Consider the following 24,375-nt stretch of genomic DNA (forward strand, 5'->3'; position numbering starts at 1 on the left):
ATGGCGTAAATCAGCGGGAGTTTTCTTCATCATGTTTTCTATGGGCTGGCTGGTCCCAGAGGTTTTATCTTCAAATCAAGAGGCCCACTTCAACTTTTAACAGTGAGCCGGGTTAAACGAATTGAGCTGGGTTGGCATGGCTAGGATTCGACGATATTATATAGTATGGATGGGAGGTTATGATATCCGTGTATTGAATCAGGATTGGCGTTATGAAAAAATATGGGTAGGGTAATGGGGTAATGGGAGGAATGGAAGGGCTGGGTTGCTATGGGATATGATGGATTATTTGGCTATTTCTTTTCTTTGCTGCTCCTTGAAGAGACGATGGGGTTGCTCGAATTATGGTGGGGTTGTAATAATGCTGCAAATTTAAAAGGAGAATAAGCGAGACGGCAGAACAGAATGAAAGACGTAGGGAGGGTCAAGAGAGATTAAGAGAACATAAGAGACAAAATGATATAAGGTTAAATAGTTGAGGATCCATAATGGATCTAAATACAGATTCTGTGAGGTTGAGACGAGATGACTTGTACAAAACAATGACAGAAATGAGTGTATGTTCAACGTGATTATACCTTCTTAGATACACATCCATGGACATTATAATATTTTCTAGATACTGTGACTACCTGAAATTGAAATAATAATTTAGTTTCAGGAACATTTTTGAGATAGGTTTTGTATAGTATTACACGCATGTATTTATTCTTTCGTTTTTCTAGACTTTCGCCTTGCTGAAACCGAAGAGTGGTATGATACTAGGTAGTCTAGGTAGGTTGTAATCTTACATAAAATTGAGTTTGTCATATTCACGAGAAGCGATTGCCTCTTGTTCTTCAAGATATATGTAAATTCCTTTTCTGACGTTGGAGTGCCATTGTTCCACTCAAATTGAAACATTCATGTCTCATTGTCCCAAATGTTATCGGAGATTGATTTTCAAGGTAGCGAGTCGAGTTTCGTATTTTCGGGTATTTCTAGTACCTAGTGAGAAACATCGACTCCCTCCCTCCCTTCCTGTCAAATCTCACATTGTATAGTGTAATGCAGGATTGTGCATATTTCAATGCCATAAAACGAATTTCATAATGGTATATGTATTCCTCGAAATCTCAACCATACCCAATCCACGCTCCCACCCGCTCGTTTCTTTCAACGCCAACCCCCTTTTAGACCTCCGCCGGTTCCGCCTTCTTCTTCTTCGGCTCCTCAAGCACAATATTTTTCTTCGGAATATTCTTATAATTCTTCATCAAAAACTCCCTCACATCTTCACTCACATCGCCCTGCACCGTGATTTCCTGTCCTCCGCTTGCTACCTTCGTCACACTACTTCCCGTCGCGAACCTAGATCCGAATTCCTTCGCAACCTTTTTGAGCTCGAGTCCAAAGGCTTCGAGTCCCTGGACTTCGGTTACGTATTTGCGTTTGTTGCGCTCAACGCGCTTGATGCGGATTTTGGAGGACGCGAGAGTTTCGTTTTGCTTGGCTTCGAGAGCTTCGGCTTTGGCGGCTTTTTTGGTGGCGTCTTTGGCGGCGCGTTTTTGGGCATCGACGCTGAGGGTTGAGGTTGCTGCTGCGAGGGCATCTAGAAGGAGGAGAGTTAAAATTTAGCATGCAGCACATGTGGAGCAAGAGAGAAAGTGAGCTATACCTTCAGACCATAATCGCTCGTACATGGTGGGATATTTCTTCTCGAGCCATTCTTGACATTTCTTTACTGTGCCGCCGTATTCGCAATACTAATTGCTTTTTGTTAATGATCTTGTCCTTGGTATCCTCATCCCTTTGTTCAAGTTAAGCCCCAAGCCCCATGAAGTATAAGAGTAATGCCTACCTCAGGTGGTAACGAACAAACTATTCTCTGTGATTAGCCTTCATGAAATCAAGATAGCGGGGTCGTTCATTCATTTGTAAACCTACCTCCACAATAAACAACATTTCTTGATTGAATTTCTGCCGGCGCAGTGGATTCTTCTACATCTGCCATATTTTCTTATGAATCTATGTGTATTTCGTTTTGAATTCTTCTTGGTTACAATGATGATTTTTGTATATATTTGGAGGGGGAAACACTTGACATGAGTTATGGATGAGCTCAAGAACCGTAATGGTGGGGTAGTTTTTCCGAGGGGGCTAGCGGCCGCTTTAGTCCGTGCCTTGGCTTGTCTCTACGTAAGCGAAAAAAAACAGGCGGAAATTGAGTACCTTTTCAAAGGACTTTTTTAATAGATTATAAATTCATTTCAAATTAAATATTGAAAATTTTATAAAAGCAAACGAAATTTGAGTCTTCTTTGTATTGATAGTAAGTAGTTGTATTATTTAATATTATATCGAAAGAGATCTTAGTTGTTGAAGGTCTTCTCAAATAGTAGTCAATTCCCGCCTGTTTTTTTGCTTACGTAGAGCTTGTCTCCTATCATAAGCGGGTGTGAATATTCATGCTAATTACAGAAGAACTCCTCGATTTCAATTTAATCATCAGATAATTTACTCACACTGTAGCGACATCCGTAGGACTAATAGTCAGCTCTCATAAACGGCCAACTAGTTCCTAATCAGGGAAAACGAATATCCCCGGAAAGCGAATTGTCCTTATAAGATTTTGAATACAAAATATTACTAAAATCATTTCAATTTTATTAACAATTTAATTCATTTTTAATATATAACCTTTAATTTTAGAATAATTCTTAAACTTTTTATATAATTATATTCAATAAGATTATAGATTTTTAATGATATTAGATTTTATCTAAATTACTTCAAAATTTATAATATTATTATAAAATTCGAATTTTTTTCAATGAAAATGATAAATCTATTATCAAAATCTCATAAGAATAATTCGCTTTTTGGGAATATTCACTTTTCTTAACTAGAAACTAATCGGCCGTTTATGAGAGCCGACTATTAGCGGGGCGTCATCAATCGAGAGATCCAAGTAGCTTTCATGGGGGGCAAGCCTACAAGCCCTCCACCACTCTTTGCTCCCTGCGCTTGAATTAAGAATGAATCTTTGTGCATCTTTGAAGGTTCAAGACCATACAAGATATCATCTATCAGACAAAACATAAATCTTATATAGACACCAACCAAGAGAGCATACATTACGAACATTGAGAATTCAAATTTCCCTACATAACATCAGGTGCATACAATAAAAGACTTTTTATTGGTATCAGAAAATCAAACGCCAGTCATCCTTCCCTTCCTGTTATTCCAGAGAAGCTCAAGCAGTATTCTTTCGCCTTCCAATGCATACCCCAGAGAAGCCTATAGAATACAAACCCCGTATTACTCCAATCGCTAAAGATAAATTAAAACCCGTCATTATCCATTTCCGATTCAAGCGGTCAGATTTTTCATTTCCTTATCAACCATTAAATCCAAATCATAGCATCAAATCAAAATCCCAATGTTCAAAACAACAAGCCACGATATCGAGGTTCTATATGCCCTATGGCGTTGATTAAAAAGGGGTCACAGCCCTTAACATTCTTAATCAAATACCATAGAGGAAGTTCCCCACTCCAGAGTAAGAGTGTTCTCAACTGAGGGTCAGTGCTTCATGAACAAAAGATGAGTCGAATTTGGTGTAACAATGTATGAGATTGCAGCTGTTGAATTGACCTCAGCCTCTCTTTCTCAACACTCTTCCAACAGCAGTGCTGGCTGGTTGTATGGGTTGCGCAGGTGCAGGTGCAGGTGCCGCATTCTTGAGTCTTGCAGCAGGTGCCTTTTTAACAACAGTTTCAGTACTAGTATTGCTCACATTTCTTCCTCGTGTAGTCTTTGGACCCGAAGTTGCGGTATTGGATCTTGCTCGACTAGTAGCAGCTCCAGCTGGATTCGTATGTGGAGCGACTTTTCGTCCTGCTCTTGTAGGCGGACGAGATTCTGTAGTGGATTTGACGGGTGGTGCGGGTTTTATTGGCGAGGCAGGTAAAGTTCGGGAGTTAGCAGATCTAGGTGAAAGTATTTGTTTTGGGTCCATATTGACACGAGAAGTGGTACGTTCAGGCAGATTAGGAACAGCCTTTTGACGCTTCTTCGGGTTGTCAATATTGTTTTCTTTGTCCAGACTTGCCTCGTCACTTTGAATTGTTAGTATATGTTCCTTAATCTTATGGGGAAAACATACCTATTCCTTTTGGTAGTACGAGATGGTGCTGTGACCTGAGTACTTGGACCACTTTCTGATTCCTCCACTGGAATCTTCTTGTGTGTGTTTTTTGGAGTGTTCTTTGCTGGGACTGGCGGTCCCACTTCCGAACGCGCTGCTTGTGCGCCAGTATTGTTGTGCTTCTCAAACAAATCCCCAATGTTCTTTTTGCGCATTGAGATAGGTATGCGATTGACGCGAATTTCAATACGCGTTTTTAATCCTTGAGCTTGAACATTATATTGTGCTCTGAGCTTTCTAGCACGTTCAGTAACTATCCAAATGCAAAATTAGTATACAATTTGACGCGTTTTAGGAATGAGTTCCTCACTTTCCAACTGCAAATTCTCCATCAGAGCTTGCTTTTGGCCTGTTGTGATAGCCATTTCGCGTAGGCTATTATATGTATGAAACTTTACAAATTTCTTTAATTATCCGTACGAACAATTGCGATTCGATTACTTCTGAATTGTTGTGTTGTGTGAATACAATTGAAGCTGTGAGATGTTGTATCGTGAGTGTAGAGTGTAGAGTGTAGAGTGTAGAGTGTTGTGATGTTGATTGAGAATAAACATCATCATCACTTTGTAGATTGTTATCCGTTTCATTATCGAAGTCGCTTGCTAAGCGCCACAGATGTGTGGCTAAACTTTCTTGCTCCCCAATTCTGAAGATATTACAGGGATTGGCACCTCTCCGAAGCTACGGATGCTTGCTGTACTTTAGCATTAACGCGCAACCATAGCTACCTTGAGCAACCTGCAACCTTAATAACATCAACATTCTTTATCGCCATCAACAGATTAACTCATACTTACTACTTACGATCGTCCTCTACCATACATCCGGCTCCATTACTCAAATACAACTTCCAAAAGAAAGATTTCGCACATTTGCCAAACGGCAGCCAATCCGACAAGATGGTTCTCGAAGCAGTAATGGTTGTGGTGGATAACAGTGAAAGCAGTCGAAATGGAGATTATACACCAACACGTTATGAAGCGCAATCAGATGCCGTTTCTGGATTTTTCTACCATCACTCAAGCCAATCCAGAATCTTCAGTTGGTTTAATGTCCATGGGGGGTAAAGGACCAGAGGTTCTTGTCACCTTAACAACTGATCATGGAAAGATCTTGGATGGATTACATCGTACTAAGACTAAGATTCGTGGATCTAGTCACTTAGCTACTGGTATTCAAATCGCTGGTGTATGTATCATCTCTTTTATAATCTTACCTATTGTCCGGGCATGCTATTGGAGTAAATGCTGATGTAGATATTCTCATAGTTTGGCACTCAAACATCGACAAAACAAATCCCAACGTCAACGCATAATCGTTTTTACTTGCTCTCCTATCGCAGAAGACGAAAAATCACTTGTCAAGCTCGCCAAAAAGATGAAGAAAAATAACGTTTCGATCGATTTCGTTGTATTTGGAGAACTTGATGATGATGTCACCAAAAAATTGACAGCCTTCAATGAGAATGTCAAGGGAGGTGATGGATCACATTTGGCCATCATTCCACCAGGACCTCAGCTTCTTAGTGGATCAGTAATGACTTACCAATTCTAAATGGGGATGGAGCTACAGGAGGAGTTGGTATGGGTGGAGCCGAAACAAGTGGTGATGCAGGCGCATTTGAATTTGGTATCGATCCAAGCGTAGACCCAGAGTTGGCATTAGCATTGAGAATGAGTATGGAGGATGAGAAAGCTCGGGTTGAGAAAAACGAGAAGGATCGACTAGAGAAGGAAGCAGCGGAGCAGTCTGCATTAGGAGAGATTAAGGAAGAGGATGAGGCATCTGCACCTCTATTGAATAAGGACGGAGAAGCTAGTGGGAGTGGAGACAAGAAAGACGATGATAAAATGGATACGGCTTAGATGAGGAGTTGAAGTACATGGCGGGGAAATGAATGGATGGATTGCTAATTGAATGAATGGTTGGGGCTGCATGGCAAACTGGCGTTTGGTATGTACCAATAGATATCATATACAATGGTATTTGGCTCTTTTGCAACAAATTACTTCTAGTTTGTATACTCCTTGACTCCTTTGAAGTTTGGCCTGTGAAATATCGGCGCGTATGCTCAATATAATGCTTAAGTCCCAATAAGTTCCTTCTATGCCCGAAATTATGTCCACATTTCCCTTCGCCTTCTCAGTCCTAATGTGAGAGATCTGATCAGGTACTCCTGTATCCTGTATCAGATCCAGAGACATTCCCCGCTTCTTCAATAAGTGGGAATACAACCTCTGAGCCCACGATACCACCTCGCTTTTCCCCAAGTCCGTTGGCTCTCCACGTGAATCCATCGATCCATCGATCCATCTGCCCATAACCCCCTTCCAAATTACCTCATGTTAACCCCCCTGACCCACCTCTCCACGCCCCTCTCAAACCTCTCACACCTAACCGGCATCTCTAACTGATAAAACGGGTTCTTCATCACATAATCCGCATACAGTTCGTATATCTTCCTCAATATGCTATCAACATTTGGCATGCCAGGTTCAGTAAATAGGAGAAACTTCGTGCCAGTGAGAGTCTGGAAACATTGGAGTCGGAACAAAGTCGTTTCGAGCACTTCGATGCCGGAAGGTGGATCTGGTCGGTCATCGGATGTGGGAGTGGAGGAGAGTGAGGAGAGGGTAGAGAGCGTCTTGGAGTGGGATGTTGAAGGAAGAGAGGAGGCACCTGTTGAAGCGAGGTGAGAGGATGGGATGGGGTTTAGTCGAGTGGAAATAGCGTGGACTCTAGGGACTTGTTAGTGAGAATTCTCAGTAGAAGAAGTTCGAGATGAGTCTAATTGGGAAGTAGAAAGAGAGAAGCCCATGTACCCGTGAAATGTTCCAGCAAGCACCAGATAGTCATTTATAGATAGTTTGTTCAATCCATCTGCGAAATCTTTTTGGTAGATAAGTCCACCAGCTTTATTTATTATTGTGAGGGCAAAGACGACCCTACGGATTGGGTATTAGAGTCACGATTCTGAGACTTCGTGGGGAGAATTGGGAGTAGAAACTTGCATTTGATATTTGATGCACTGCTAAGAGCAATCGATAGGAAAGAAGCTGAGAGAGTTATTCGTAGTAGAAATCAATTGTTCGTTGCAAACTTCGCATTCGTAACCGTCCTTTTATTCTGTCTACACAATTCAAGAATCAAAAATTGAATATCGAACTCGGCGCATTCATTAAACATCCACAATATAAAGTTCGAGATGCATCAAGATACTGTTGTCTGTAGCCTCGTCCCAAAACGGCTAAGTAAGCAGCCCTTCCCCGGATTTCGAGGAATTTGCGACCAGCACATGTTTATTGATAGATCGGCCGCAACTTAACTTTCTTTCTTCCTTTCAAGTCAACAAAATCACTTTACAGCAAAACACGTCGAGTCTTTGCACAAAGTTGATTTGGAAAAGTTGGACGCGCATTTCAAGGAAAGGATTGTTTCTTTAATTACACAGGTTAAATCGAGACAACACAGTCAGTCAGAAAGAACAGCCAAAGTTATCGAATCCCGACCCTCCCACAAACGACATCCTTCAACCTTTCTCGAACCTACCTCTCCTTCGAAAACAATGGCAGCACCTGCCCCTACATCTCGCTCTCGCGCTCCTCCAGCAGGTGACGAAGAAGCATCCACCGTTCTGAAGCTCGGAGAATTCCAAGATGTAGATGCACTTACTCATTCTGAAGCCGCACTCGTTATCAACGCGCTTGTCGCAAAGCGTCGTGGTGATCGCAAGAATGTTAATGAGACTGAGATCTTGAGTAAGACGCAAGAATACCTGGATCATTTTGCGAGATTCAAGAGAAAGGAAAACGTGGAGGCTGTAGAGAGATTGTTGGGAAGCAGGGGAGAATTGGCGAAATTCGAGAGGGCGCAGTTTGGGTAGGTGACTTGTGGTTTTTTCTTTTTTATGCTTGGATTTCTTGAAGGTTGAAAGGGGAGATTGGGGGGGGGTGGGGGGGGGGGGGGATGGAGAGGGCAGTTTGGGGAAGATGGATAACGAGGGTATCATTGGGAGAAGCAATGCTAACATGAGATGTAAAGGCTCATTATGTTGCGACACGGCCGATGAAGCGAAGACTTTGATACCCAGTTTACAAGACAAAATCAGCGATGACGATTTGACAGAGTTATTGGATGAAATCACAAAGTTGATGGGATTTACGAATTAAGAGGTCCTTTGGATTTGGTTTTGGTCACTAGTTACTCACTTAAATTCGGTATATACTCGAGTACCAGAAGCCACAGAAGACTTTCAGCATGGATTTGATCGAGATTGGTTCGTTGAAGACATCAAAAGACACCTACTACAATAGTAGGCAGCCATGAAGGAAATTGTTTGGAGAACACCGATGCAGATAAAATGGATGGGCGTTGAGAATGGATTTCCGTTACTTTCATAGGACGATCCGTCAAGAAAAGAGCATTGTTGCGGCGTTTTCTTTTTGTGGGTTTAGTTGTAGTTCGGAGAAAATGAGGCATGGGCAGTGCAGGATATAATGAAAAGGGGCATGAAAGGGAGTATGGAAATTGCGGGTATGAAGGTGGTTGCAATAATACGAGGGGCATGAGAAATGTATTGGATACACCCAGATACGTACCCAGTGTGTATTAACACTTTTCTGGCTTTCAGGCCCTTGATGAAGGGACAAGCTGATAGTGGAAATCAGGAGATGATAAAATATGAATGAATCTTTTCATTGCTCTTATTTCCATGACCCAGAGAGCGTGAGCTGAAGGCGTTGAACTGAGGTGATTTGATATTTGGGTACTTTACCACTTGGAGCTCAATTGGGTGCTGAACCAAACAGAATGAACGTAACATCATCTTTTTCAATTGACTATTTGTCTTAGAATGTCTATTCAGCCAGCCAGAAATGACAGTTTCTGCCGATTTTGCAGTTTTGTAGTTTTGCAATTCTACGGAAAGTATCTGCGGAACCATACCTTACAATTATCATCACGAAATATCCTCTACAAATACTCCATATGTATACACCCAGCGGGTAAGTATACACTTTACTACTCGAGGGGGGTGTGTCAGTGAAATTTGGCTAGCATAATATCGCTTCTCGATTTTGTTGGGTTTCGAGGTCTCCAGTGATAGCCTGACCCTGACTCGATTTGGGTACAGTCTGATCCCCAGAATTGCGGCGAAAACAGGCAGAGATAAGGGAACACCCAGTCCCTTTAACCAGAATGTATTGACATATACGCCAATTAGATGGCTTGTCCGTACTTCCTCCAGTCCAAGCATCTTCGAAACGTTGAGCGCGGTCTCTCCAAATTGGATTTCGAGCCTCTTTCATCGATGCTACTGTGGCAAGGGATAGTCTTTGTTTGGTATGCTTAAGCAGAGCCGTGGATCTTCCTATGATGCCTATCATACCAAGTGCTCGGTAAAGCAAGTATTGTACCAATCTCCAATCCGACGGCTTATGTTCGATCTCCCTATGAACCGAGAACTTTTCAAAAATGTAGGCTCTTTTCCCCCAGGTAGTGTGTGAAGCCTCCATTTCCATCATCGAGATTGCAAAGACAACAAATCTTTGATGCAGTGCTCGTGATAAATTCATGAAGCTGTCAAGATTGAAAACTATGAAGTATGTCGACAGTCCGACAACGATGGTAACAATCTCCAGTAATCGAAGACTGAAAATCCCATCGTTGATACTCCAAACTGACTTGAGGTGTATGAGTCCTGGCCAATTGTATACTCAGGTTGAATGGGACATTTGCTGAGATAGGAATCGGCTTACCATACAAAACGAAAGTGGCAGGAAGAATATGCTCACAAAAGTCAATAGCTTGACATTTTCTCCCGATTTAGTAGCAGCACGACTTTCCATAACAACACTGACATTGAAAAGCTAGAAATGAGAAGAATTAGTCTAATGAAAATCATGGGAATAGGACGTCGTACTTACGCCATCTCTCATGTCGATAGCTTCTTCTCTCTTGTCGTTTATCTTTTTGCTATCTCCTCCAATCGTTTGAAACATTGCCGCAATTTCTTGCGAGAGGCTTCAACAAGTTCCACCTCATCTCCTTCAATTGGGGTGAGTTCTCTCTGATTAATCAATTTAGATACATTATATATGTTCATTAAAATCACGTCATGCAATTTCTTGAGTGTCGATATTGCCCAAAAATATCGCTTGGACCTGGAAAATGTCTCGTCGTCTAGCAGAAGATAATCGTGCTTGATCGGATCCAAGAACGATATTTTTTGAGTAAACGAGCCGTCAAAATATGTAAGGATCTGCTCCCATTTATAAATCATATAAGAGACGGCATTGATTGCGTAGCGGAAGAAAGTCGACAGAACGTTTCGAGGCGTACCATCGGAATGCATCACTTCAGAGATTGTCTGGCTGAAAATCAATGGCTTATGTTCCAACAAGGTCCAATACTGTTACAACCTCTGTCTGCCAGTGCAACAAGCTGTACGCACAAGTTAGCATATCAATCTTCTAAGGTGCAGTATGCAAAGTACTCACCCGGTACGAGCTTTCCAGTAGAATGCGAAACATTCCACTCGAAAAGTCTTTGTCACTATGCAACCTTCCTGACTTTAACTTTGTCCAAGACATACAAATATATTCCTCCCGCTGTACATTGTGTATTTCAAAATACTTGATATGGAAAATGATACGATCCATGGGGGTAATTCCTCTCACGGCGCACGGGATAGTCTGGGATCTGATATCCTTATCTTCTCTTCGTACGAGTTCTTGAGTAAGAGTTGTTGACCTGAGCTCAGGACATGATATGGAGCTAACAAAGGGGTAACATAAGTCTAACGAAATCTTGGAGGCAATATTTTGACTTACATTACTCTTCTCCATGGACCGACCAATGGTTTGGAGTTTGGAGTTCCAACAGGACATGGTGTGGAAGTAGGATTAAGACAGTGATTACTGTGAGACCCAGCATTTGAGTCCTGAACACCAATGGAATATCGTATTATCTGCCCACTATCAAAAAGGTCAGTGATTGTTGTGTGACCTCTGCATAGCTGTTCATCGTGCGCTATCCGGTCAAGATGTTGCTGGGCATCATCAGATGATGCCAACATCAATAGCCATCGTGTTGAGAATGTTAATCTGAGTCTTCCATCTTCGGGGACCTTGTAAATGTCTCCTACAACACTTTTCCAGCGAGCAATTTCTGAGGATGTGGCCAATCGCGGAACTTCGTCTTCGATTACACCTTTTCTTCCTAATCTCTCAAATAAAATCGCATCATTGTGGTAGATTTGTATGACGTCCAATGGTAATGATATTGCTCCCTGAATTCCATGCTTCAGTGGCACTGCGGTGGAATTACCACTCGAACTCTCGTCAGTCTTGTCAACAATCTGAGTTCTTGACGTTCTTCCGTCATTGCTATACACCTGAATGGTATTCCCCTTCGTGATACCTCAATTAGCCGTGATGGACTCTAATTTAAAGATTAACAGAAAGCAGCAACTAAACAAACCTACGCCACATATAATAGGCTTTCCATCCACCAGCTTGGATCTTTCGCGTAGCCCATTTTCTACAGAACTAAGGCGAGTTTCTTGCTTTCTCAAATGAGAAGAGACTTCTCTCAACTCCTTCAATATCTGTTCAAGCACTAATAGTTTGGTATCATCTTGAGCTGACTCAGCAAATTGCTTGGTCTTTCCGATTGTCAATGATGTAGACATCGTAAGCTGAAATTCAACCCAACTTAAAAGGTTTGTCTTTGAGGAACTGAGAGCTCTAGTGTTAAAAGGTATTAATGGAGGTGATGCCTGGTACTTATGCTATCCAATCCATCCAGTGCAACAGATTCTAATAGCACCGCATGGCCTTCAATTGCAAGAGGCTCCACTGGCCATGTCTCTATCCGCAGTTAACTTGGCAAACGAAACATGCAGCCCAAGTATTTCCGTTCTCCTATCTGGTCTTGGAGTGTTGCCCCTACATGGGATTATGCGGTTGCTAATTTTGGCTGCGAAGGAAATTTCAATAAATCAACGACATCAAGCTGGAACAAAAATTATGTATAAGTCTTGTTAATCTTGTGCGCTTGATAATTTGCCGAGACAAGGCTTTGGCGGTGTGGTGTGGCCCGACAAATAACGTGGTTGCACGTAATGCTGTGGTCAACTGTATTACCTCGAGGTGGAGAAACGTAAGGATGTGAAGTAATCATGCGCGCACGTAGTACACAGTCTACGAAATTGTTATAGAAGTTGCAGCGCTCGACTGTTTCATCGTCCTTGCTCTAAGCTAGGAAGGGAGGGCAATTTGCTAATAGTATCTTAAGATGTATGCGATTGGTATTAGATTGGGACTCAATCAATCATAGAATTCAATCATGAGAATTCGCAATGATTCTTTTTGCCTAGTATCAAATCGGTGGCCCAAAAAACTGTACATGTTTCAAAGAATATATTCATATGAGCAGGCATACTATGGTGGATGATGTGAAAGTAAAGATTGTTTCTGGAGTTTCAATAGTCTAGTAGCGACTAGACAGGTAGTCTAGTCTGGGATATTTATAGAGATTTTCAGCATTATAAATAGATGTAAAGTCTGCAATTGGCATATAACCCGAGCTCGTAAATATTGTTCATAAAAACGGAATACAACCACTACTCAGAAGTTCCCAGGACCCGAGGACAGGATCCGAGACAGAAGTGTTGTCGCTTAGTTGAGCATATTAACTCAGGGGCTCGAGACAAACGAGGAACCTCGCCAATTGTTCAAATTCAAATTAAATCGCAAAACAAAACCTGCCAACTACAACTTGTGTGTTGACATAAAATTTTCGAACCTTTAGATGAACCTCGAGCGCTTACATAGGAACAAATATGCCATCAAAGATAAATAATCATGTGAAAGAACTATTTATGGTAAGCGAGAGATACGATTAGCTGTATGCATGGCCCTCACTAAATTAAGCATTGAATAAAGTATCGGTATTCTTAATGAGAGACTCGAATTAGTTTTACATATGTGATGAGCGCAAGATGCAAGGTGATCGTTCATCTGAAGTTCGTGGAAGACATGTAACGATTTAGGTGATCATCAAAAATGGCATGCACATTGCATCATGCGTCATCTTTTTGAACCAAGGTTGGTTTAAACAATCATAATCAAATATCCTTTAAGATATTTCAAGTTAGCTCCCAATTACCGCTCAAAACTCAACCTTTACATCCTTTGCCATGTGCCACCTCCTCAACCGTCAGTTCATCGTCTCCACATCATAGGTCAACCCGTTGAGAGGAACTTGAAAAGATACCGACTCTGAGCTGCTAGTACTGCGAATTTGAGGGCAATTTTTCAGCAATGCGGTAAGCTATGATTCCTCAGTATCGAAAAGTACAACTCAACTCGGATTAGACACTCTATTAATCATTTATGAATCTTCAAAGTGAAAGAATATATTCAAATAGACTCTCACTTTTACACTATGAGAATTAGATAGATAATACTTGAGAAATGCATAATTTTTACCAGAATCCTTAGTAATATAAGGCCGGCATCCAAGTAATTCCTAACTAACTGTAATGCTTATACGTAATCTTACAATAGATAAGAACATGATAAAGGTGAGTATCACGAATGAACAATAGAATACTAAACAAGTCCAATGATAAGCATTTGCTTTGACATAATAATTATATTACGACGTTTTTTGATATGTTCCCCCCCCTCCCTCCCCGTAAATATAGCTATTATAGACTAGATTCTCATCTTTGGATATAGATCCAACAAAGATCCAAGGAGCATGAGAGTAAATTAAATCAAGTGCGGTTTTAGGGAACAAAGATTCGTAATTGACTTAAGGAATATACTTGAGAGTAATTCGTATCTCTCGCTTAATTATCATAACTCGCCACCTACTGATTGTAATATGTTACGGTTCTATAATAGAGAATACATCGAATAAACTCTAGAATTTAATAATATTATTGTTTTTATATAAAAAATAATATAATAATATATCTTTTTATACATATATATAGTTCTATATTCATATAGTATACTAAGAGCAAATCACAATATCACATGATCAGATCACATGATCGTCGCTTAAGAGAGCTCTTAGCCTAGAACGGCCTGAAAATCAATTCTTTATTAGCTCTTTATTAGTTCTTTCAATCCATTCGTAGTAAGATCGACATAGTACTAGCGAAATCGAATAAGGAATAAGAAAGAAAAGCTTTATTTGATGGAATGGCCGGATTAGGAAGAGATCTACGAGAAATAAACTATTGTTTTTATATAAAAAATAATATAATAATATATCTTTTTATATATATATATAGTTCTATATTCATATAGTATACTAAGAGCGAATCACAAGATCACATGATCAAATCACATGATCGTCGCTTAAGAGAGCTCTTAGCCTAGAACGGCCTGAAAATCAATTCTTTATTAGCTCTTTATTAGTTCTTTCAATCCATTCGTAGTAAGATCGACATAGTACTAGCGAAATCGAATAAAGAATAAGAAAAGAAAAGCTTTATTTGATGGAATGGCCGGATTAGGAGAGATCTACGAGAAATAAACGAAAGTGGAAAGCTAGATTAGTAGGAAAAAGCATAAAATAAGGCCTTTTCCCCTCGAATATAAAAAAGAAAATAAGAATATCAATATACTGTTTCATGAAAATCACGTGTTTCATAAGCTATTTAGTTGTTAATACGAGCCAGCTTCCCATAATAGACTAATACTAGTCTAATCCCTATTATATACTATATATATCATATACTCATATACTAGCTCATGACCTACGATATAAACGAAAGTGGAAAGCTAGATTAGTAGGAAAAAGCATAAAATAAGGCCTTTTCCCCTCGAATATAGAAAAAGAAAATAAGAATATCATATACTGTTTCATGAAAATCACGTGTTTCATAGCTATTTAGTTGTTAATACGAGCCAGCTTCCCATAATAGACTAATATTAGTCTATTCCCTCTTATTGTCACGGATCGCACCCAATCGCAGCTGCGATCGCTCACGTGCGCGCTTGCGCACGTACACGATCACGTGTATATAGCTAATATATAGAAGCACTCTACGAGCGCTTTGCTTCCGATTCTGTAGTTGTAGATTCTAAGGATAAATTGTACCCTGCTCTTGTAGTTCTTCTAAGGCAAAGTGTCACATTATCTACAACTCATTATACGATTGCACAGCCATCTGATAGCCGATCAAATAATACCTTATAATTATAATACCTTTTTGAATATATTAAGAACATTCGATATCATTTATAAAAAGAGAGCTGATTCCAAATAAATTTATTTAACAAAAAATAATAAATCCTTAATATATAGAGTTACAAGTACCGCTATTATATTCGACCTATTTATTTCAAAGGAATTCTATCACTCTCCTTCTTTTACCGGCCAAACGCCCCCAGCCGACAATAGTCAATTTTAATAGAATGATGGTTATAATTCTTATAGTTTTAATATAAATACTAATAGATATGGAAAAAATAAACAGTCTGGAAATAACTCCTCAATTGAAGTATTAACTTTTGAGGATAGTATACTAATATATATTCTTTTATTATAGAAAAAACAAATACCAACTTTTAAAGATTTTGAGAACCTACAGAATGAAATCGTAAGATTCAAAGATGAATTGCTATAGTGTAATTTTAATATTATTTATTTATTTCAATCTTTAAGATACCAATAACAATATTATACAGATTTCCTTGTGAATCGCGAAGTTCGGACTTCTAATGTTCCAATCGATTTTATTGAGAGAGTATTTTTTATTATCGGAAAAAGGAAGAATAAGAAAAACCTCTACTCACAAAGTCAGTCTTTGCAATAATCCCTTTTGAGTATTGATAGCAAACCCTTTTCAAATTTAATCGCTTTATTGAATAATCTACAAATTCATCGAATACTTTATTCTTGTTTATCTATTATTGTAATAGAGTATTTATATATTTTAAAGCTTATTAATTTTTTATTCAAATTCAAAGATAATGTAAAATTGAAAATAAGTTTCTGGTAGTTATTGGTTATCAAGCGATTCGAATTTTATAAAAATTCGTTTATCTTGAAAGCACAATAATAATCTTATATAATAGATTAAACAGAAAAAGAGATATAAGAATATGTATTCTTGTTATATACTCAAATATTTTATTTGATAGAATAATAATTAATTGATTAGTTTATAGTTATTTATAAAAACCTAGCCGAAGCCGATTATGTACAAATTGAATATAAATACTGGATTATGCCTAATAATATTTAATAAGGAAATTTCCTAATATAATATTACAGGTTTAGATTATTAGCTATATAGGCGGAAATCATTGATCCGATAACTCTTCTTTGTAATCTGAAAAGAAAAATATCTGATTTCTTTTAATAAGCTATTGGTTTTTATATTAATAAATGCTATACTATTAAGGATCTGATTATTAAGCTTATTAAAATCAATAAATTCAAAGTTATATTTCGAGAATGTAATTGTTATAGAACGATTAAAGAGATATTTCTTAGAAAGCTATCTAGTAATATCGATTTGTTGATTACCTCTAGAAGTATTCTCCACTTATCGAATAATTCGAACCTATCTATTCAATTTCACATTCAATATCCTCCTCGCACTCTTACTAACTATACAGAAACCTTTAAGTTAAATAACACTCTATTTCTAGAAACAATTTCAATTATAATATTACCACTCCTGTATCAGAAGTGAATCGCAGTTTTATACTATGTATAGGTAATATAAATGCTATGGCCGAGATTCAAGAGATTAGAGAAGACAAAGAGTTTTATAATATAAAAGAGAATGTTGAGGAAGATGTAAATCAAGAAGTGCAAGTGGAAATTATCAAATCTATTTATATTACTGAAAATCAATATTTAAATCAATATGTTTAGGTAGAAGTTCCCTCCTAAATATAATCCGGGATATAAGATTCCTTGATTTGATAAAACTAATGGAAGGTAATTTCATAAATCTATTATATATATTTTCGAAAAACGAATATTTATATAATATTCAATCTTTTATAGATTTCAAAGCGAATAGCTTTGCTTTTATTGACAAGATATTTCTTTTATTATTATTCTCTATATTCAAATCCTATTTTATACTATTCAAATTATCGATTGAAGTCAAAAGTTATAATAATATATAAAGTAAAACTATCACTTATTTCATATTTCTTAATTTCACAATTGATATTTGACAATAGTCTTATTTACCATTTCTTATTATCGATTTGAATTTACATAATATAATCCTAGATTACAAATGATTGATAGAAATCCGAATTAAAATCGATTGTTTTAATTAATATCTCGAATAGCTTTTTGAATATCTTTTTACTATTTCTTTATCAAAAAATATACTTTTAACTAAAGATAGTCTTTAATAATCCAGAATTAATTATTTGAGACAGAAAAATGTTAATGATCGGAATGCCCGATTGGAAAAATGTATTATTGATTTGACAATGGATAACTAATTATAGTATTGATTGTATCTGAAATATTTATTACCTCTTTTTAAGAGACTAATATAGTAATCTCAGATGCAATCAAAGCTTAGGTTTTATCAATCTGAAAAAGAAATCTATTCTTAATTAAATCTTTATTCAATTTGTTTACAAATCCCTTTCACTTTATATCTCCGATATATTTGATATCTATATATTCAAGTTGATTCAATTTCAATTTATCTATAAGAGAAACAAGGATTATAAGATCTTTATAGTTATATATATAGAGATTAACAATATCATTTCGATTTACAAATTTAGTTAAAACAATAATTATCAAATCTCAATTGTAATTGTTGCCTTAAATAATTCTAAACCAAAAACTATTATTGTTTTCAATCATGTCATTGCAAATGTTGAGATGGAATCTTCGATCTTTGAAGTTTATTAATAATATTATTGAGTGTTCTTCAAATATAAATTTGATATTCTATTTTTCTTTTGGTTATATGATTATAAAATTATACTTAAAGGAAAAGATGAAAAAGCTTTCAAATACAATTTCTTATATAAAATATTACTTGAATAGTTTAAGATTGTTAAAGAAATATTATAGAAAACCTTACCAAAGGATTTATAAAACCCAGCTAAATATTGTTTGTAGTATTGATTCTTTTATAAGAAAGCTGAATGAAAGCTTAAGGTTTTATATAGACTTCCAATTACTCAATTTTTTAATATACAAAGACAGGTATTTTCTACCTTTCATTAACGAGATATTTATATGACTCGCTAATACAAAGATGTATATTAAATTAGATATTCGACAAGCGTTCCATTACATCTATATGGATCCAGCTTCCGAAGAATATATTACTTTTTGCATTTGATATGGTTTCTATAAATACAAAGTTTTATCTTTTGGATTGATAAACGGCTTTATAATTTATTAATAATATATAAACGATATTCTATTTGACTATTTAAATAATTTCTGTACTACTTACCTCAATAATATTTTTATATATTCTGAAAATGAAGATAAATATGAGGAATACATTAAGTATATTTTTGAATGATTTGAGTTCGCTAGTCTTTAGGCAGATCTTAAGAAATGCGAATTCAATATTAAATATACAAAGTATTTAGATTTTATTATTTCTATAGACAGTGTACAAATCGATCCAGAAAAGATTGAAGTGGTTGCTATTTGGATTTACTCTATTATTATAAAGGGTATCCAATTATTTTTAAGTTTTTGTAACTTTTACTGCCAATTTATTAAGGATTACAGTATAATAGCAAAATCTCTTTATAAACTTATAAAAGCGAATATCAAATTCCATTTTGACAAAATCTATCAAATTGTATTTAATATACTTAAAGACAGATTTATCTTCATTTCTCTCCTGTAGTATTACAATTATACATTATTTTGTATATTGAAAACCGATGTATCCAATAATATAGTCGCTAGTATACTATCTCAGAAATACAGCAACGAATAATTACCAGTTGCCTACTTTTCGAAAACAATAATCGCCGCCAAGCTGAACTACAAAGTTTATGATAAAGAAATACTCGCGATTATCAAATCCCTAGGCTATTGGAAAGCTGAACTTGTTAAATCTTTATACCAAATCAAAATATATATCAATCATAAAGCGCTTGAGTACTTTATATCTATCAAACAGTTGAATGCTCGATAAACATATTGGACAGAACTACTTACTGATTATAACTTTATTATTATGTATTATACTGAAAAGAACAATTTATTTGTAGATGCGCTTATACGCCATACTAATAAATTGAATCAACAAAATAGTATTAAGAAGAAGAATTGTTTTTAGTAGTTTATAAAAGATGATTAAGTGGACACAAAGATTATATACAAATCTCTATAGCAAGATCTGAATATAATTGCAAATATCGATATATATACAATCACATTGCTTTTCGATATTGTAAATTATATTATTAAAGCAAATAGATTCCATCTGAGTTTAGAAGCTTTATGTGTTCAGATTATCAAATCGCATAAGCATTTTATATTCGAGAAAAAACTCTTGCTTTATAACAATCGACTTTACATATCAAATACCGAAAATCTGTGAACCTATTTGATTCGCGAAGTTCACAATTCAATCTCCACTATATACTCTAATATCAAAAAGATCTATGCTTTCTTAGCCAATCAATATTATTGAAAGAATATAAACAATATAATCGATTAATATATATAGAATTATTACAAATACAAGTGTAGCTCCATATCAAAAAATTGTACTCCCGATCTCCTCTACTCGCTCTCGATCCTTACACAAGCATGGCAATATGTCATTATAAACTACTATAATTTCAACAAGGATAAATATGATTATGACAATATATTCGTCATTATCAATCAATTAACCAAATAAGCTATTTTGATACCCTGTTATAAATCAATTGATTCGAGAGATCAGGTCTGCTTATACTTATATTATGTATACAGATATTATAATACCCTGGAAACTATAATCTCTAATTGTGGTCCTTAATTCATATCCAAATTCTGGCAAGAATTCAATAATATCTTAGAAATGCAAGTCAAGTTATCTATCGCTCACCATTTGCAAACTGATGATCAAATTGAGATTTATAATTAATATCTCCAATAATACTTGCGATTCTTTATAAGCTATTATCAAGATAATTGATCTGAATTCCTATCAATAATAAACTACGCTCAACTTATACTTCCCCATAAATTATTAGATAATCAAATCCCATATAAGATCTTGTATAGCTACCTATCCCGCAATCCCTGGGATTGGAAACTCGACTCTACTGTATCTGTCAACGATTTGAATATAACCAATACTAGAGAGTATATTAAATACAATAAACTAATACTCGATTGAGCAAAAGAAAATATCTTACATATATAAGAAAAGATATTTCGATTAGCTAATTCACATTACTGTTTAGTCAATTTTGATATAGGAGATTATATATAACTTAGTATAAGGAACTTTTCAATACAACAATCATCCAAAAAACTGAATTACTCTATTCAAGGTAAATTCAAGATTATTGGTTGGGCTGGAGATTTCTTTTGATTGGATTTATTATTTACTATAAAAGTCCATCTTGTATTTCCATCTAACAAACTCTATAAAATAACAAATAATTCACTTCCCAAACAAATCCTTGAACTATTGTTCCCAATAAATATCACCAATAATATTAAATGGAAAATAGAATGTATTCTAATTGTAAAGAAAGTATGCTGATAGTTTAAATATAGAGTATTATAACTGAACACTAATAATAATCTCATCTGGTACCCCGCTTCTGACTTAAAAACTGTTTTGTACTACCTCCGTAACTTCCATCTACAAAATCCCATTTTGCCAGAACCCCCTATATATCTATCGAAATGGATTTGTTTTTATAAAAATGAAAAGAATAATTACAATTTTATAGATAATAATTAATATATAAATAAAAAAATAAAAAGAATTTTTTTAATTTATTATTATAATAAAGAAAATCCTAATTGCACGAAAAGCTAAAAGCAATTAGATAAAGATAAAATATCAATAAAGAAAGTCTTTTCCCCTATTCAACAGATTTAAATTAAGTTAGAAAGAAAGCCTCTATAGATATTAATGATTATAATCAGATAAAACACAACAACAAAGGCTGGATAATTTAAACCGAAATATCAGTCGAGTCTCTAGCTAATAGCAACAACAAGTATATACAGAATAACTACAAACCAAAAGACAAAACAACTATTGGCCACAATATATACAACAATAAGGCTAAGCCTGCACTCAATCGCACCCAACCACTTACAAGTTGCCGAAAACTTTGCTTTCATCTAAATTAGAACGAATTGATACTGCTACTTCAATTTGTCTCCCTGTACTGCAATCTCCATTATACAATATTCTATGGTTTCTCGAATAAGAGTAAAAGGAAACATTTCTTTCGAAATGTAACTTTTTAGCTTCTTTTATATATCAAGCTATCTCAAAAGTTAACTTTATTAAAAGCTAGTAAAGTTATAACTTATCTTTGTTATATTACTATACTCAGTAATAGCCGATTAGTATTTATCACGCTAAAAGTGATATCACCGATAGCATTAAGCTAATTGGGTTTATATAGGCTAATTCTCTCGTGACACACCCCCGAGATTGCTGACTAGCTGGGTATAGGCAGTAATCTCTGTACTAGCCTCATTGAGTCATAAATGCGCAAATCTCTTCCTATCTCCATGTGATGCCGAATCTAGGTTCTCTTTTGATTGGATACAACTAGTATTAGGTTCTCTCTGGATACATCTAATAGGCTGAGCGGAGATAGTGGGGCAACAGAGCAGGGTCCTCACATTAGCTCCAATAGGCCAAGATCAGATGACTAATGTGGGTCTGTTGAAATACCCTCTTATAAGTGGGCCCACGAAAAACCACTACAAGAGAGTACGGTAAAGTGAAGAATTATGCCACTGCGCTATAAACGCATACCGGGCTCATAACTATCACGCTAAAAGTGATATCACCGATAGCATTAAGCTAATTGGGTTTATATAGGCTAATTCTCTCGTGACAGTATTAGAAAAACATCTTATATGTATTCTTATCAGGCAAGTGCTCACACTTATACTTGTTAGTTAAACAAGCAAATAATGAGATTAATTAAATGATTATCCAGAAAGTTAATAACAAATATTATCTTTCTTACCGGAAATACAATTGTATATATAGCTAGTATAAATCTAATTGTTTTTTTGAATATATTATTCTTATTATAATATCATCTTTTTTGATAATCTTTTATTTAGAGATTCTTATTTATTGATATCAATAAAACTAATATTTCTATAATAAGATATATTGAATTTACAATCAGATTAACTTTAATATAAAGTCTTTAGAATATCTTCCTTAATTATCTTACCATCATTTTCAAGATTACAAAAATAATATATTATTATAATCAATTTATTAACAAACTTCTTTTTATAATTATCAATATAATCGATTAAGGGATTATATTCTTTTTCCAAATTCTATTTCAAAAAATAATAAAACTATTAGAAGATTGGGTGGAAGAGGCCTCTATATTGACTATATAGTTACACGTGTAAGCATATTGATCTCCCTATAGTATTATATGAGGGGATCAATATGCCTATCTATGGTTCATCTAATCTAACCCGTTTAGGTAGCTATATTACTAATCATTACACGTACTTAACACTAGTAACTTCTATTCCTTTTAATACTTCCCTATAAAAATTATTATCTTTAATCTCTCTGATCTTCCACATCTCTACTATCTCAATCCCAATATGTTTTTGAATCTTTCGAATACTACTCTTACTAAGGGTTTAGTTATTCTATCTATTACCATATTTGATATATTGATGTAACTAGTTACTACCTTTTTTTTTTAATAAGATCCTTAATGAAATAATAGCATATATCGATATACTTTGATTGTTTATATAAATACGGGTTTTTGATTAAAGTAATTGCTTTTTGATTATTATTTAACAATTGAACAATATCTCTATATACAAATACATATTCAGTCTTTTCAAGATCTTTAAATACTTGAGCTAATTATTTCTTTTATTTTTATTTATTTATAGTGATTAACGTCTTGTAGAGGACCTCCCGAGGGGTATGAAAGACGTGGCTAGATCTAGAGTTACAAATACAGAAAGGCGCTGATGCGCACGCTAGTAAAACCTCACAGGGTAAACCCAGTTCCTTCTATATATCCTAAACAAGCCAGTGTAATGATCGCAAATAGGGCCGTTTTTTGATTGGCCCCATATTCCTAGCGCTTCCTTCTGCTCATGGAGAGGAGCGCTCTGATTGTACAATTACTTCTGTCATAGAACCATGTTTTATGGACAGGAGCGGTGTGTACAGGTGTGCCGCTTCAAAGAAGCGGGTGTGTGTGTGATGGTGCTCCAGAGGAGCGGAGGATTCGGCTATTGGGCCGCTCGAGAGGAGCAGCCGGAACGATGGTTCCGCTGAGTAGCGGAATGGCGCATAGGCGCAGTGGTGGCGGCTGGAGGGGGGATCAGTTCCCCCTCAGCATTCGATCGATCGCTTTTGCGGCCCATAATAGAAAAGCTCTATTAGGGTTAGCGGTAGATTGTCGGAGCTCAGTGGAGCTGTGTCAGGAGGTCCACACTAAGGTGGCCTATGAGGCGGCATATAGGGTGGATCCATGTGGATCAGATCGCTATAGCCATAAGTCGTAGAACAGTAGGAGAGTGACCCGATCACTCTACCACTGAACCAGCCAGGCTCCTTGCGGAGGACAATGGTCTTTTTGTCTTAATTATTTCTTTTGTTTAATGAATATCACTATTAATATATATTCGGACTCAGTACTTGATATCGCTATTGAATTCTGCTTTTTATTAGTCTACAATATTGGTCTATTATAGAATATAGTAACTCTTCCAGAAATACTTTTCCGATTATACCGATTATTTGCCCAATCTGCATCAATAAAAACTTTTATAATATTTACTAGTAAATTGTATTCCTTTGCGATTTGGTATTGTATTTTCTCGAATTTGTATTTGAGTTTCTAAGTGATCATAGCTCTCAAATATCGCATTAAGTTCTTTACTCCTATTCCATGGCATTTCGCTGGCTTTGCTATATATTATAATAATCAGCCTAACACAAAGGA

At 36.1% G+C, this 24,375-nt stretch overlaps 7 protein-coding genes across 7 annotated transcripts; 2 read left to right on the plus strand and 5 right to left on the minus strand.

The window, feature by feature from the left end:
- Nucleotides 1-1,172: 1,172 nt before the first annotated feature.
- On the minus strand, nucleotides 1,173-1,993 carry EAF02_011819 (uncharacterized protein; the record flags this gene model as incomplete). The annotated part of the gene is made up of 4 exons (XM_038907866.1): nucleotides 1,173-1,591; nucleotides 1,658-1,745; nucleotides 1,841-1,860; nucleotides 1,927-1,993. 4 exons carry the CDS (start codon nucleotides 1,991-1,993, stop codon nucleotides 1,173-1,175), a joined length of 594 nt encoding a protein of 197 aa, XP_038752375.1.
- Nucleotides 1,994-3,640: 1,647 nt separating this feature from the next.
- Nucleotides 3,641-4,557, minus strand: EAF02_011820 (uncharacterized protein; the record flags this gene model as incomplete). Its single annotated transcript, XM_038907867.1, has 3 exons — nucleotides 3,641-4,103; nucleotides 4,151-4,445; nucleotides 4,503-4,557. 3 exons carry the CDS (start codon nucleotides 4,555-4,557, stop codon nucleotides 3,641-3,643), a joined length of 813 nt encoding a protein of 270 aa, XP_038752376.1.
- Nucleotides 4,558-4,943: 386 nt separating this feature from the next.
- Nucleotides 4,944-6,209, plus strand: EAF02_011821 (uncharacterized protein). The gene is made up of 2 exons (XM_038907868.1): nucleotides 4,944-5,380; nucleotides 5,719-6,209. Exons 1-2 carry the CDS (start codon nucleotides 5,144-5,146, stop codon nucleotides 6,055-6,057), a joined length of 576 nt encoding a protein of 191 aa, XP_038752377.1. The 5' UTR covers nucleotides 4,944-5,143; the 3' UTR covers nucleotides 6,058-6,209.
- Nucleotides 6,210-6,527: 318 nt separating this feature from the next.
- EAF02_011822 (uncharacterized protein) lies at nucleotides 6,528-7,250 on the minus strand (the record flags this gene model as incomplete). Its single annotated transcript, XM_038907869.1, has 3 exons — nucleotides 7,204-7,250; nucleotides 7,015-7,137; nucleotides 6,528-6,930 (listed from the first exon to the last, which is right to left on the minus strand). Coding segments are annotated over exons 1-3 (528 nt in total). The 5' UTR covers nucleotides 7,206-7,250.
- Nucleotides 7,251-7,757: 507 nt separating this feature from the next.
- On the plus strand, nucleotides 7,758-8,361 carry EAF02_011823 (uncharacterized protein; the record flags this gene model as incomplete). Its single annotated transcript, XM_038907870.1, has 2 exons — nucleotides 7,758-7,950; nucleotides 8,234-8,361. The coding sequence occupies 2 exons, from the start codon at nucleotides 7,758-7,760 to the stop codon at nucleotides 8,359-8,361; spliced, it is 321 nt and encodes a 106-aa protein (XP_038752379.1).
- Nucleotides 8,362-9,243: 882 nt separating this feature from the next.
- Nucleotides 9,244-10,191, minus strand: EAF02_011824 (uncharacterized protein; the record flags this gene model as incomplete). The annotated part of the gene is made up of 3 exons (XM_038907871.1): nucleotides 9,244-9,873; nucleotides 9,949-10,059; nucleotides 10,117-10,191. 3 exons carry the CDS (start codon nucleotides 10,189-10,191, stop codon nucleotides 9,244-9,246), a joined length of 816 nt encoding a protein of 271 aa, XP_038752380.1.
- A 379-nt stretch (nucleotides 10,192-10,570) lies between these two features.
- On the minus strand, nucleotides 10,571-11,882 carry EAF02_011825 (uncharacterized protein; the record flags this gene model as incomplete). The annotated part of the gene is made up of 4 exons (XM_038907872.1): nucleotides 10,571-10,633; nucleotides 10,690-10,966; nucleotides 11,023-11,600; nucleotides 11,676-11,882. 4 exons carry the CDS (start codon nucleotides 11,880-11,882, stop codon nucleotides 10,571-10,573), a joined length of 1,125 nt encoding a protein of 374 aa, XP_038752381.1.
- Nucleotides 11,883-24,375: the final 12,493 nt, after the last annotated feature.

Source organism: Botrytis sinoallii, assembly GCF_014898435.1.
Source record: "Botrytis sinoallii strain Bc 23 chromosome Unknown BSIN_036, whole genome shotgun sequence".
Taxonomy (NCBI): Eukaryota; Fungi; Ascomycota; class Leotiomycetes; order Helotiales; family Sclerotiniaceae; genus Botrytis; species Botrytis sinoallii.

Excerpts from the sequence above, each read along its gene's own strand:
- EAF02_011821 (XM_038907868.1), top strand. The coding sequence starts at position 5,144 with ATGGAGATTATACACCAACACGTTATGAAGCGCAATCAGATGCCGTTT. Across the intron at positions 5,381-5,718 it reads CTGGTATTCAAATCGCTGGT|TGGATCAGTAATGACTTACC; the intron begins GTATGTATCATC and ends TCAGCTTCTTAG.